At 45.5% G+C, this 14292-nt stretch overlaps 2 protein-coding genes across 6 annotated transcripts in view; both read right to left on the bottom strand.

The window, feature by feature from the left end:
- Positions 1-11019, bottom strand: part of LOC131706977 (zinc finger protein 883-like) — a 56823-nt gene extending 45804 nt beyond the window's left edge. Inside the window, exon 1 of one of the 2 annotated variants that reach the window (XM_059008976.1) lies at positions 10913-11019. The gene's annotated coding sequence lies outside the window, so the exon portion shown is untranslated. The remainder of the gene's footprint in view (positions 1-10912) is intronic. The other variant, XM_059008973.1, reaches the window with a different exon arrangement.
- The window catches only part of LOC131706975 (zinc finger protein 501-like), a 34219-nt gene that overhangs the window by 3815 nt on the left and 16112 nt on the right, over positions 1-14292 (bottom strand). The window contains exons 1-2 of one of the 4 annotated variants that reach the window (XM_059008969.1): positions 10913-11034; positions 137-644 (exon numbers count right to left, since the gene is read on the bottom strand). In XM_059008969.1, coding sequence (XP_058864952.1) covers positions 137-617 — 481 coding nt within the window. In that variant the 5' untranslated portion in view covers positions 618-644; positions 10913-11034. Of the gene's footprint in view, positions 1-136; positions 648-10912; positions 11035-14292 lie in introns of those variants that run through there. The other 3 variants (XM_059008967.1, XM_059008970.1, XM_059008968.1) reach the window with 3 other exon arrangements.

Here is a 14292-nt window from a genome sequence, read left to right as displayed (position 1 = left end):
TTGAACTGGTTGGAGTGGTACAGCAAAAACAAACAGCTAGTAATGTAACCTACATGCTCCCTCCCTCCCTCTCAACCACACTGTGGATATCACACAATCTAGAATGACAATGTCACAGCAACTGGGAGTCACTCACCTGCTAGACTGCATTCTGAATGGGAGCGCCCGTCTTCCTTTCCACCTCCTTGCGTGCTGTTGGGAGAGCCTTCCTCTCCAGCGCCTTGCTCTCTCACGCAGATTCTCTCCAGCACCACGCTACACTCCCGCAGGCGTACACGCTCCTGCTCAAGGATGTTTGGTTTGAAGTCCTCTGATTCTTCCTTCACTGGTTCCATGTGCTCAAACTCTACTTCAGGGGGCTCCTGTTTAATACAGACAGTTTCCAGCACCTCTTCTTGATTAACAGGAAGGGGTTCTTCTGTCTGGGGGATCTCCAATTCATTGTGCTCAGCTTTAATCTCGGAGACCTCTGGCTGGCTGCTGTCACATTGCATCTCACAGAGCTCCTGTTTAATGGGGAGGGAAGCCAGCTCAGAGAACTCCACTCTAATGGGGACAGGTTCAAGTTCAGGGAACTCCTCTTTAATCTGGACAGATTCCATCTTCACACTGTCCATGGCAGCACACAGGATTCTGTTTAGTAGCTGCTGGAAAAGAAAGTGCATTTATTTATTTATTTAAATAGAGTCAGTGGTTAAAGTGAGGAGGTACATGCTGGCATGCATACCGGTAAGAAAAAAGGATGGTATGGCATATCGGCAAAAGAAAAAAAAAGAAAGAAAAACACACACACACACTCTAGGGGGAAAAATGACATAGATGTTACACTGATACAGAACAACCTACCCGGAACTCTTATTTTGACCAAAACAACCCTTATTCTCCGGAAGCACTGCCCCTGCAGGTCGCTGTACCCGTGAATTTCATGCAGACTTGCGTGTGTTGGAAATCGTACCAGTCAAATCCTACTAACATGTTCTGTGTTGAACTTTCGTCTCTTTTATTTTTGTGTAATCTACGCCAGCCAAAGCATTCCAAGACTGAGGAATCCCGATTCTGACAGTTTCTACAACACAAACACATCAGACCTACAAAAAGAAGTCTGAACCAAGCCCCAACTAAACCAGCAAACTTCTCATCAGCCAGGACCTTCAATATCTGGACAAGAGCAAAGAATCTCCCCCGCAAGGATTCACTCTGCTGATTACCCTGAAAACAACAGGATCTGGAGTAGAAAGAGAAATATCAACAGCGGTTTGTTTTGAAAGGTTTGGTTGTGATGGAAATAAATTTGTCCCTGCCAAATAGTGTCTCCTAGCCGTATTTGTCACTCCAGCACAATTTCGAAAATAAATTAACAATGTGCAGTTTATAACCATATTTATTTGATTTACATTCTTTGCAAATTACATTGTAGATTAGACTTGAAGTAATTAAAGATCTACAATATTTTGTAGACTAAGACTGTGTTTTCTAAACAGTAATCTAATATACATTCAAATGGAAATCAGTCTTTATTGTGCATTTACACATTTATCATAACCTGACGAAAATACAGCCAAAACAAAGTGAAGAGGCAAGCTACGGTAATGTAAAAGTTAATCAGTTAATCACAACAGCTTTACATACAGTCATGCATTTTATTTATATTTAATCTGTGATCTTTAGTTGCTTTTGTGCATTTTCATTTGCAAGTGAACTGTGACAATAGGGTCTTATCAAGCACTATATTCTGCAATTTTTAATACTGACTTTGGATACTTTTGCTAAATTGCATTGCCTTTTATGTTTTACACAGTTCTGTGCTTGGGTAACATTTTCATTTCATTTTTCTGCTGGGTCGTTAACAGGGCATTTTACATACTGCTACAATACATATCAGATTTAAAAGTGTGTGCTGTATTACAATCCACGTGTCGTCTCATCTGACAAGTGATACTTTCATAATCATATTGTTCTGAATTAAAATACTTCTGTCGAAAATATAGTACTGTACCAACAAAACCAACTACAGGACATCTATATGGAAGCCTACTTATTTTAAAAAGTCCTTTCAGCTATGTATTTTTGACATTTTAAAAATAGTTAGACATTCGAGACAGATTGCTGTAAACATCCTACCTTGACCCTGCTGAATATAATCGTCCATGAACGATCTACCATCATCATGATCCATCTCTTGTGATGCGTCAGATATTAGAAAAAATAAGAAAGAAAACAGCAACAAGTGCCAAAGAAAAGAGAAACACGCGCTACAATATACATCTCCCTGTACAGTTCCTCAAACCCAAGTCAGATTTTTTGCTTCTGTATGAAATGTCTGTGTGTGGGCAGGTATTACTATAAATGTGCGGTCAAAATTTGAGAAACTGTCTCCACAAAGATAGTAACTCCTGGAAAACCGACGTTCTGGGGACGTCCCCACTTTGTAAAACACGTTTTTAAATTACTAAATATGCCTTCAAACATAAAATTAAAAGTGGAGACATATTTAGTTTGTTTTCGACTTTCACTCTGCGTGGAGTTTTGTCTGACTGGAGTTAGAAACAGCAAATTAAAATATAGTGAGAGTCCAGTTCAGCTCTCAGCACTCGAGTTGAAAGCATTGTGTTTTCCAGTTTCCACAACTTTGTCAGTGTTTCGGCTCCTTTTTAAAAAGTCAGTGTTTGTCCTATAACTCAGATTAATGCACTTTAAGAACATCTTTGATGTATTATTAGGATTGTTCAATTGGTTTGTTACATTGTGAAAGACCCCAGTTTTTTTGTTATATACTTGTATGGAAATGTATTTAATTCATATTAAGGAAACAGCCTTTATATTGCACATGCTCATTCAATCATTTCGTTTATATTATTATTTAGGGTTAGAAAAAGATTGAACTCCAGTACAACATCAAGGCTCCATTCGGAGAGGACATAATCGCCAGATGCCTTTAAGAAACTGGGTAGCCAAAAAACGCCCACTCGGAGATACCGAATCCACAGGGGAATGGCACGCAGAAATCCTCTGGGTGGCCTCTGGGTAATCCACCCACCCAAAGAGCCTTAACTAAGGTCACGATGGTGGAGTCCACCGGGGGAAACTTGCCAGCCCGAGTTTCGCTGGGTCCTCTAATGAAGCGAGCCTAGCGGCTTGCTTCAATACACAAGAAGCATACTTGCTGCATGAAGTCAGGAACATGTGGGAAGGGTTGCACCGCAGGAGCCGCTGCCTGTGTCCGGGATACAGACCGACGGGGCTCTGTCAGGGGATCTACAAGAAGCAAGATCTGCAAGAGTTGGGCAACGCTGGGAAACTAAATTCGGAGGCAACCTCTGACCTGGGTTCTGCCACAGTCGACGGCGCTAGTTCCCTTTCTTCCTCCATCTCAGTGGGGAAGGAGTCATCCCAGGAGGCCGCTAACGCTAGCGTGTCCTCCTCCGCCATCAATGGCTGCGATTCAGGCTCGGCTTGGCCTCCCGTGGGAGGCTCAGTGGCCGGGGCTGGTGCAGGTAGCAGCGGGGCCGGTACCTGTATTGGTACTGCAGGAACTTGCTGCCTAGACAGAAGCTGAAGGACCTGCGTCATCTGCTCCTTCAAGTGAATAATGTCCCTCGCTTGTTTCGAACGTGTCACCCTTCTCGTCTGGGAGTCTAACCCCATGGCCTTGTTGAGCTTATGGCGATGTATTCTGGGCTGAAAAGCCGCGCATTGGTCGCAAATATCCTCTCTGCTCATAGCTTCCTGGGCATGTTGGAGTGCTTGTCCTGGAGTGGCAGTGCTGTATGCAATTGGCTCTGTGCGCACCGAGTGACCAAGCACTGTGCCACAGCAATAAGCACCGGGCGCGGATGGTGCATTGAAGCACTGAGGTGCTGGGCACCGAGCACCGTCCGCACCACGTGCACTGAGCACCGAGCGTATCAGCATTATGTGCACCAAACACCGTGTGCACTGAGCACTGCGTACAACGAGGACCGCGTGCACGGGTTTCACCTAGTGTACCAGAGAGCCGAGGGTGATATACGCACCAAGGCACTAGCTCTGTGTGCGCTGGGCGCCAAGTGCACCAGGCACCGTGTGCCCCATCAGGGTTCTCCCCAGGCCTTTTCAGGCGGGCGGGATGCCCGGCGAAGTGGCTGTCACCATCCGGCTGAAAAAACCAAATCCGTACGTCTTACACATGCTACTGTGCCTTTAACAATAAGGATTGATTGCGCTTCTAGCAGACTAGACCACTTGCGCGTTGTTGGGTGAAAAAAAAAAAAAAGAATCTTGGAACCACAGGACAGCTGTGTTACCATAATAAAAAACAGCAATGAAAAAAATGTAGAATATAAAAAAAGCACAACCATTCTTTGTCGTATTATATATTTAAGCTAAAAGGCAAGTTTATTTTTCTGTTAAAAGTTCTCCTGGCTATAATGTTCGGCCGCCCGGCTGTACAGAATTCCTGGGGAGAACCCTGACTGTGCTCAGAGTACCGTGTAGCACCGTATGCACGTGCGCCAAGCGTTGTGAGCACCGCGTGCACTGGACACTGTAAGCACCGGACACCGCGTGCACCGAGGTACCAAGTACCAAGGGCTGAGCGTGCACCGAGGTGCCGAGGGCTGAGCGTGCACCGAGGGGCCGAGGGCTGAGCGTGCACAGAGGTGCCGAGGGCTGAGCGTGCACCGAGGGCTGAGAGTGCGCCGAGGGGCCGAGGGCTGAGCGTGCGCCGAGGGGCCGAGGGCTGAGCGTGCGCCGAGGGGCTGAGCGTGCGCCGAGGTGCCGAGGGCTGAGCGTGCGCCGAGGGCTGAGCGTGCGCCGAGGGGCCGAGGGCTGAGATTGCACCGAGGGCTGAGCGTGCACCGAGGGCTGAGCGTGCACCGAGGGCTGAGCGTGCACCGAGGTGCCGAGGGCAGAGCGTGCACCGAGGTGCCGAGGGCAGAGCGTGCACCGAGGGGCCGAGGGCAGAGCGTGCACCGAGGGGCCGAGGGCAGAGCGTGCGCCGAGGGGCCGAGGGCTGAGCGTGCACCGAGGTACCAAAGCACCAGGGGGGGGGGGGGGGGGAATGGGGGCAGCTACACACCGGTGCCTACCTAAACCGCATGGTCAAACACCTGGTCAGTGTGTAGCATGCACCAGAGAGACACAAGGGCCAAAGAGCTGAAAAGCAAACAGCAAATACAGTGAAAAACAGTTGGGGGAGAACACACTATTGTTTGTTATGAAAAAGGCCCAACTCACCGAGGTGTGTAAGGAGGGTGTGCCTACGCAGCTGACGAGGTCTACTTTACAGCGGGTTGGAGGAATACACGGCTGGTAGACAGGATACACGCAGCGGCAGCCAAACAAACAAGGCCCAATCCAGCTGCCAGACGACGGCTGGTGGAATCACTCAACAGCAGAGATGCGGCAGAGCCTAGCCCCGTGGAGGAACTGTATTCTCCCAAGAGTGTAGTTTTTAAAAGGAGAAAACACACACACACACACACACACTTCTTATAGTACTGCACAGGCAGTCGCTCACACACGACAGACAGTAACAAAGAAGGCAGCCTGCAAATCAAGACAGCAGGCTGCTGAAAAGACAGAAACTTTTGTATTCCTGCATGAAACAGAAAAACAGCACAGCGCTCAGTCTTGGCCTCCAGGCCTTGCTGTGCCGTTTGTTCCAAGGTTTGTAAACTGAGCGTAGAACTAGAATCGCACGGTGCAATTTATGAATACCACAAAAACCCAGGAGGGTACCTGGAGGCGCGGAGCCTCTCTCTTGTCGAGGCTCCGCTGTGGTGGTCCTGTGCCAGCTTCCAGGTCCATCAACAATAGGGGCGTAAGCTTCCAAGTACATCACCACAGACTTTATTCAAGGCAGACTCAAAACGAGGGTGTGCAGCTGTCAGCTTCCAGACACCAGTCATGGTGCACCCGATACGCATGCCAGCGTCAGTGACACACGGTCAGGTACGGTGAACAGCGTTCAGTGCTCACTGCTGCTGGTGCGTAATTCCTGTAATATGGCAGGGCAGCATTAAACCACCGATCAGTGTAGCACCGTCGCTGATCAGCAGCCAATAGCAAGCTAGCAAGCCAATACAACACAACTAGCACACACTAAAACGTCCGTGCCGATATCTTGAAAACAAGACCTGGCAGCCCCATAAGCATTGTACTTTTGAACCATTAGATGAAATGTTTACAGAAAACTTCAACTGCTGCTACAACCATGATTCATTTATTAACAGCGCCTGAATAAAATTATACCAAATCACATTTTTATTTACAATGAAGGGAAAACATAATACAGGTTTTCATTATAAGCACTAGGACGACACCGTTCCTTCATTGTAAATAAAAACGTGGTTTTGTACAATTTAATTAAAACGCTATTAATAATAAATGAATCATGGTCGCAGCCAATAGCAACCATGTGATGTTTTCATTTATGGAATTTCTCTAAGAGTGTTTTTGGTTTTTTTTTTGTGTACAGCGTAATTGTTTCCCAAACATTAAAAGTCTGTGGGGGGAGGAGGGGGGGCAAGTCTGTCTGAAAAGTAACTGAAAACAATAAATAAATAAAATACCCTTACTCAGTTTTACAGATGTGCGCGTTAAACAACAACAACAGCAATAATAATAATAATTATTATAATGATTTTGGTTTACTTTAGCTAGTCTCGTCTTGTTTGAACAGTCAATCTGAAAACAATTTGGGGGCGGGACTGCAAGGCCTCATTTGCTCATAAACCTCACAGTCTTTCATTGGATGATCTCCACTGGCTTTTACCATGGCAATGGAAGTAATCATTAGGGCATCAAAATGGGTAGTAGGAGGAGAGCGCTTGGCTTCTGGAATGCGACTACCACCAATTCAAGCATACATGGATGACATGACAACCATGACTACAACAGTAGCCTGCACTAATCGATTATTGGGCAAATTAACCAATAACATTGAATGGGCACGAATGCAATTCAAGCCCACTAAATCAAGGAGCATCTCTATAATTAAAGGCAAAGTAGTAGATAAAACATTCTTCATTAATGGTGAGGCAATACCAACAGTGTCTGAGAAGCCAGTGAAGAGTCTTGGGAGATGGTACGACGGGGATCTAAAGGACACAGTTCGTGTGGGAGAAGTTAGACAACAAGCAGTGGAAGGGTTGAAGAGCATAGACAGCTGCGCTCTACCAGGTAAACTAAAACTCTGGTGCTTTCAGTTTGGTCTACTGCTGAGGTTGCTGTGGCCACTGACTGTGTACGAGGTTTCTTTGACAACAGTAGAGAAGCTGGAAGCTTTAATCAGTTCATACATCAGGAAATGGTTGGGAGTTCCACGCTGCCTCAGCAGAGTGGGACTTTATGGTAAAGGAATACTGCAGCTACCAGTCTCTGCTCTAACCGAGGAGTTTAAGTGCGCCAAGGTCAGACTGCAAATGACATTAGTAGAGTCACGCGATAAATGCGTAAGGGAGGCAGCACCTGTGTTGAAAACTGGAAGAAAGTGGGTGGCAAAGAAAGCTGTGGAAGATGCAAAGGCTGCCCTTCGAATTGGTGATATCATGGGGCAAGTTCAGCATGGAAGAGGGGGCCTTGATCTCAGTTCAGCTCCTCCTACATGGCACAAGGCAGCCCCAGCTCAAAGGAGGAAGCTGGTAGTCAACGAGGTGCAAAAGCAGGAGGAGAGGATGAGGTGTATAAAGGCCATTTCCCAGGCCAAGCAGGGAGAATGGATGACATGGGAGAGTGTGGAACAACGCAAGATTGGCTGGCAAGACCTATGGTCAATGGAACAGAGCAGGATCAGTTTCCTCATCAGGTCAACATATGATGTTCTCCCATCACCACAGAACCTAAACCTCTGGGTAGGAGAGGATCCCTCATGTCCTTTGTGTTCATCACCTGCAACATTAAGGCACATTTTGACAGGATGTAAGGTGGCTCTTAGCCAAGGACGGTTTACTTGGCGCCATGACCAGGTGCTGCGATGTTTGGCCTTAGCATTGGAAGACAAGCGTAACATGACCAATAAGTTGTCACCTGTTCCATCAAAACATTACACACAAAAGACAACATTCCTCCGCCCAGGAGAGCAACCACCAAGAAAAGGTGTTAAAACCAATCCTCGCCCAGGACAACTGGAAGCTGCTAGAGACTGGAAAATGCTGGCAGATGTTGGTCAACGGCTTATTTTTCCACCTGAGATTGCCACCACTAACCTTCGACCAGATATTGTCTTGTGGTCTGGATCAGCACGCCTTGTTCACCTGGTAGAGTTAACAGTGCCATGGGAGGATGCTGTAGATGAGGCGTATGAGAGGAAGAAACTGCGGTATGCTCAACTAGCCACTGAAGCGGAACAGCGAGGATGGAGAGTTCGGGTTTACCCAGTGGAAGTGGGTTGTCGAGGATTTGTGGCACACTCTACAACCCGGTTTCTCAGAGACGTCGGATTCAGTGGCCAAGAGTTGCGTCGCACAGTGAAGAACTTATCTGAAGCAGCAGAGAGGAGCAGCAACTGGCTGTGGTTGAGACGGAAAGATTCTGGCTGGGGATCTCAAGCACAATAGAAAGAAAGAAACGCTGATGTACAGGTAAGTAAGCTGGGCTGAGTTGAGTGGGGGACGGAGGGGGGTGATGCTGGGACGCCAGAATCACCGTCGAGCCCTCTTGAGGTGTCGTGGGCTAGTCGACGAAACACTGAGGATGGAAGGTGCCCACTTGAAAACCCCAGAGATGTACCCTACTTAGCTCAATCCAGACGGGTGTCATGCTGATGCGCTGGGGAGGCCGCACTGTGGTTGATCCCCGGAGCCAGCATCGCAGCCGTTGTGTGTGCTGATGCGCCAGGGAGGCAAAATAAGCTGATCCCTGGAGCCAGCATTACACTTCAGCCATTAACACCAGACAGAAGGATATCTACATCATCATATGGAAGGAAACGTAAATGGATGGAGACACATATGGATCACATTAGTTTACTGTAAAGCTACGTCTTAGTTGGTGCTCATCTTGGCGAGAGCCGAGTTCAAATCAGCATGAAGTTTTAACATCTACTCTCGTGTAATGGAAATCTTATGATATCACCTTAAATCAGGTGATGATAATACAGATGTTTTTAGAGCGGTCCGCCATCAACATTTATTTCCGATTACTGCATTGCGAGATACGACACAGGAACATGACGTCAACGAAAGCTTGGAGGCATTTTAACATTGTGATATGAGAGAGAGAGAGAGAGAGAGAGAGAGAGAGAGAGATCTGCTTTCCAGAACCTTGCAATTAAAACAGAATATGGTATTTTGCTGTACTAGTATAACAAACTATGGGTGATTATTACTTTATATAAATTATCATAAGTTATGCACGAATGGAGGAATTGGCTTTCTGTGGTGATTTCACTTTTTTCCTTCAAATGGCATATATCTATAATCACTTGTGTGATTTATTTTAATAGCAAATACATATCCTGACTGCTATTACAGTTTCGTTACAGGATTCATTCATTTATCTGTAATGTAATCTCAGTTTTACATACAGAGGCTGCTCATTCTCAGGGTTCTGGGATGCTTTGCTTTTCATATAATGTCCCAAATTCTAGTCTGATTTGGTTTTCAGGTAACTGTTGCCAGCATACTACATCTGAGGACCCTGGGTGATTTACAACCCCCTTTACCATAGCAGACAGATTGCCATTTCTCACCATTTAGAGGACGATTGACCCAGGGTCTTCAAACACTTTGAACTCCCAAAACTACCGTGCCCCAAGTTTTAAAAAGCACTTCATTTAAAGAAATGTTCCTTCTCAAAAATGTGTGTTAATATGAACCTTTAATAAAGAAAAACACCTGCTTTTAATGAATTTTCATGTAGGTCTACCTATTTCAGAGCAATGTAGTTTCTTCGTTGTAAAAGAAAAACATTTTATTTCTGTTTCTTCTAAATAAAAAAATAAAGTTTTCTGGGGAGAGTAAATAAATACATTAAAGTTTGATTCATGTGGGTTACTCTTAAATGAATTCACGGTCCAGTTCTCGTGTGTTTTTTTCTGGTAAACTCAGCATGCGTGTATTAAAGGGATCCTTTATTACTGGGCATGGAGACCAGGCTTTATCCACTGAGAGGCGCGCTGAGTAAACCTCTTTTTATGAAAATTAGTGCTGTGCAGTTTGATTCATGTCACTGACTCGATTCGTTTGATTATATAGTGCATATATATATATATATATATATATATATATATATATATATATATATATATATATATATATATATAATCTCATGACAATACCCACAGTACAGAAATGTTCATTAATGATCAACAAAATAACAAAAAAATGTAAAGCTGGTACATCTCAGAGAAGCTGGAGAAACAGACAACGACACAGAACGTGTGTACAGCACTGAAACACTGCGTTAAATAAAACGAACTGTCCTGCTGAACCTCGTCTTCTTTAATATTAGCATCACAAGGGTGTCCATGGATTACAAAAAATAACAGATGGGCCTCTTCAGTGAGTTACAGGAAAACAATTCCATCTCGGGTTTCTGTTTCTGTTACATGCATGCTGATGCCATGCCTCACTGGTTAAGTCGACACTAAACGGCATCTCCGTGGAGTGTCGAGTTTTAACCGATAATCAATACAGTCAATTACGCATCTCTCGTTTATCAGTGTACACACAGTGGTATATCGCTAGTGTGCCAGCACCTCAAAAAAGTAACCAGCCCTCACAGGTGTTGTCAATAATATTAAAACACAAAATCATCGTTACCTCATGCTGTATTCATTTCCCCGGAGACTTTTAGTTGAATTGTTACATTTTAAATGGACTCGGTCTTGTTGATGACGTCATGCCTGTTCATTTAGCAAACAAAGCGTCTGCAACACCCGTGCGTCGCGAACAAAAAACCTTCAGTTAAAATTAATAATAATGCAACTTACCTTTTTTAAATCGTCCACGCCTTACAAACTGCTATGCAATATCGTTTAACTAAAAAAAAACCCTCTGCACGGCTCAGTGTTTATGTAACCCTGTTTGAGAAACGACGCTGTGTGTTTGAAACGCCAGCAGGACAGTGATCCCGGATGGATTTTGTGCGCATGCTCCTAACAGTGTCTCAGCCTAGAGGGTTTGTGTGCAGAACAGAAACCCCTGCATCGCCCCAAGGATGAGAGAAAGAAGGATCGGACCCGGTGTGTGTGCGGGGCTTAGATCGGGGCGTAGATAGGAGCACACTCAGCCCAGTGTACCGAGTCTGCTGCGGATAGAAACGCTTTGCATGGCCGTTTCATTGGCTATAATATATACCGGATTGGTATACTGCCATTCTTAGTTCTTCATTTGATTATATTACTAAAATAGATTTTTTTAGCATCGGCTTTTACAGCTGAGGCATTGCGTACGTCCAATAAAGTGAGGATTTCAATCAGTGGAAATCTGTGACTGATCTGAACTAACTGGTTGGATGTTAAAGGATTGGACATTGCGTTTACAATAACATGGCAGCCTTTATTTTATTTATTTATTAACATTTATTTACCAGTGATGTCTAACGTCCGAACCATCTACAGAGCAAAGTAATAATCGTTTTCCATCAATATGTGTTTATAAAAATTCACAACAGCAAAACACGTGTGTGTGTGTGTGTGTGTGTGTGTGTGTGTGTGTGTGTATCAGGGGCACGGGCGCAGCTAGGAATAGATTTTTACTGAGGCGAAATTTTTTGTCTAAAAAAACCTGCATATCCTGTCTATGATACGAAGGTGATATCTATTATTTGTTTATTTAGCAGACGCCTTTATCCAAGGCGACTTACAGAGACTAGGGTGTGTGAACTATGCATCAGCTGCAGAGTCACTTACAATTACGTCTCACCCGAAAGACGGAGCACAAGGAGGTTAAGTGACTTGCTCAGGGTCACACAATGAATCAGTGGCTGAGGTGGGATTTGAACCGGGGACCTCCTGGTTACAAGCCCTTTTCTTTAACCACTGGACCACACATCTATCATGTTATAAAGCCTGAAGACTATTTATGCAAACTCCAAAGTGATATGGATAAGGGTTTATACCTTCATTGATGGTGCTCTAACTGCTGGGACTGGCAACACTGGTGCTGACACTGCTGGGACAGGTAAGACTGGTGCTGACACTGCTGGAACTGGTAAGACTGGTGCTGACACTGCTGGGACTGGTGAGATTGCTGATACTAGTGCTTAGTCTGATCGGACTGCTGAGACTGTATGATGCCATGATTTAGAAGGCTTTACTTTAAATACAGAGTTTGCCAATCCTCCTATGACCTGATCTAGTGAAACGCTGTAACACTTCCTCCCAGGACACCTCCTTGTCTCTGTGGACATATCAGAGCAAGGCCATTCAGTCTGTTTTCACCCATACTGCTGCACCACCAATCAAACTCATCGAAAGGATGCACTGTTAAACTTTCCATGTCATGAACAAGGATCATAGGAATCCTCTTGCTGTAGAATAACCCGGAAAAACCCGAATTTTCAATCCTGTCGGAGAATTTTTGGTTTTGCACTTTGGGCGGGGCAAAAAAAAATGCACGGCCTGTTTGATAATCAAATCAATAGACTTTTATATAATCATCAACATAGACAATGCTGCTTTAAATTTACATAAACACACTTGTTTAATAAAACTGCTTCTGGTGTACAGAGGTCAAGGTTGAACAAGGTGCACTGTTAGGGTCACATTCATGCTGAAACGTAGCTGCAGTTTACTTCAGTATCCAGGCAATTGAAATATGACATGGCCTGTCTCCTCACACACCCGGCCCAGCTTCAACAGCAAGCAGGCTGTGACGTAGCTAGTAACTCACTCTCACACACACGCCCACATGCAAGCACAGAGTAAATCTGAGATAATTCAGACGATCTTAGAATATATCACATTAGGGGATCCTGAGTGGTGCATCCAGTAAAGGCGCTCCACGTGGAGTGCAGGATGCGCTCTATAGTCTGGACGTCGCGATTTTGAGTCCAGGCTATTTCAGAGCAGACCGTGGCTGTGAATGTGTTACAATTAATTAATTTAGTTCCATGAAAGGAAAATACAACTGGAATTATACTCAATGGTTCCTTGAAGCTTAGACTTTTGGTCCGCTGGTTTGGAACCTCAATCTGTTGAAGTGTCCAGTACAGAAACTCTCATCTACGCAACAAAGTCTTCAATCCTACACTGCCTCTTAAAACTCACAGTCCTTTGATGTTTTAATGTCCTTTTCCACTGGGACATCGCTAGTTTATGTCTTTCTTGTGTCAAAGCGATTGTTGTTACACGTTGTTTATAGTTAAGGGCAGCAGTGTGGAGTAGTGGTCAGGGCTCTGGACAGGGCAGCAGTGTGGAGTAGTGGTCAGGGCTCTGGACAGGGCAGCAGTGTGGAGTAGTGGTCAGGGCTCTGGACAGGGCAGCCGTGTGTAGTAGTGATCAGGGCTCTGGACAGGGCAGCAGTGTGGAGTAGTGGTCAGGGCTCTGGACAGGGCAGCAGTGTGGAGTAGTGGTCAGGGCTCTGGACAGGGCAGCAGTGTGGAGTAGTGGTCGGGCTCTGGACAGGGCAGCAGTGTGGAGTAGTGGTCAGGGCTCTGGACAGGGCAGCAGTGTGGAGTAGTGGTCAGGGCTCTGGACAGGGCAGCAGTGTGGAGTAGTGGTCAGGGCTCTGGACAGGGCAGCAGTGTGGAGTAGTGGTCAGGGCTCTGGACAGGGCAGCAGTGTGGAGTAGTGGTCGGGCTCTGGACAGGGCAGCAGTGTGGAGTAGTGGTCAGGGCTCTGGACAGGGCAGCAGTGTGGAGTAGTGGTCAGGGCTCTGGACAGAGCAGCAGTGTGGAGTAGTGGTCAGGGCTCTGGACAGGGCAGCAGTGTGGAGTAGTGGTCAGGGCTCTGGACAGGGCAGCAGTGTGGAGTAGTGGTCAGGGCTCTGGACAGAGCAGCAGTGTGGAGTAGTGGTCAGGGCTCTGGACAGGGCAGCAGTGTGGAGTAGTGGTCAGGGCTCTGGACTCTTGACCAGAGGGTCGTGGGTTCAATCCCAGGTAGGGGACACTGCTGCTGTACCCTTGAGCAAGGTACTTTACCTAGATTGCTCCAGTAAAAACCCAGCTGTATAAATGGGTAATTGTATGTAAAAATAATGTGTAAAAAATAATGTAATTGTATGTAAAAATAATGTGTTATCTTGTAACAATTGTAAGTCGCCCTGGTTAAGGGCATCTGCTAATAAATAAATAAATAATAATAATAATAAAGCATATTAACTGGAATTGTATTGCGTTAAATTGAAAACGGTATCGAAATGTATGATT

The sequence above is a fragment of the Acipenser ruthenus genome, chromosome 38 (assembly GCF_902713425.1).
Source record: "Acipenser ruthenus chromosome 38, fAciRut3.2 maternal haplotype, whole genome shotgun sequence".
Classification (NCBI taxonomy): Eukaryota; Metazoa; Chordata; class Actinopteri; order Acipenseriformes; family Acipenseridae; genus Acipenser; species Acipenser ruthenus.
This window is presented reverse-complemented; position numbering and strand designations above follow the sequence as displayed.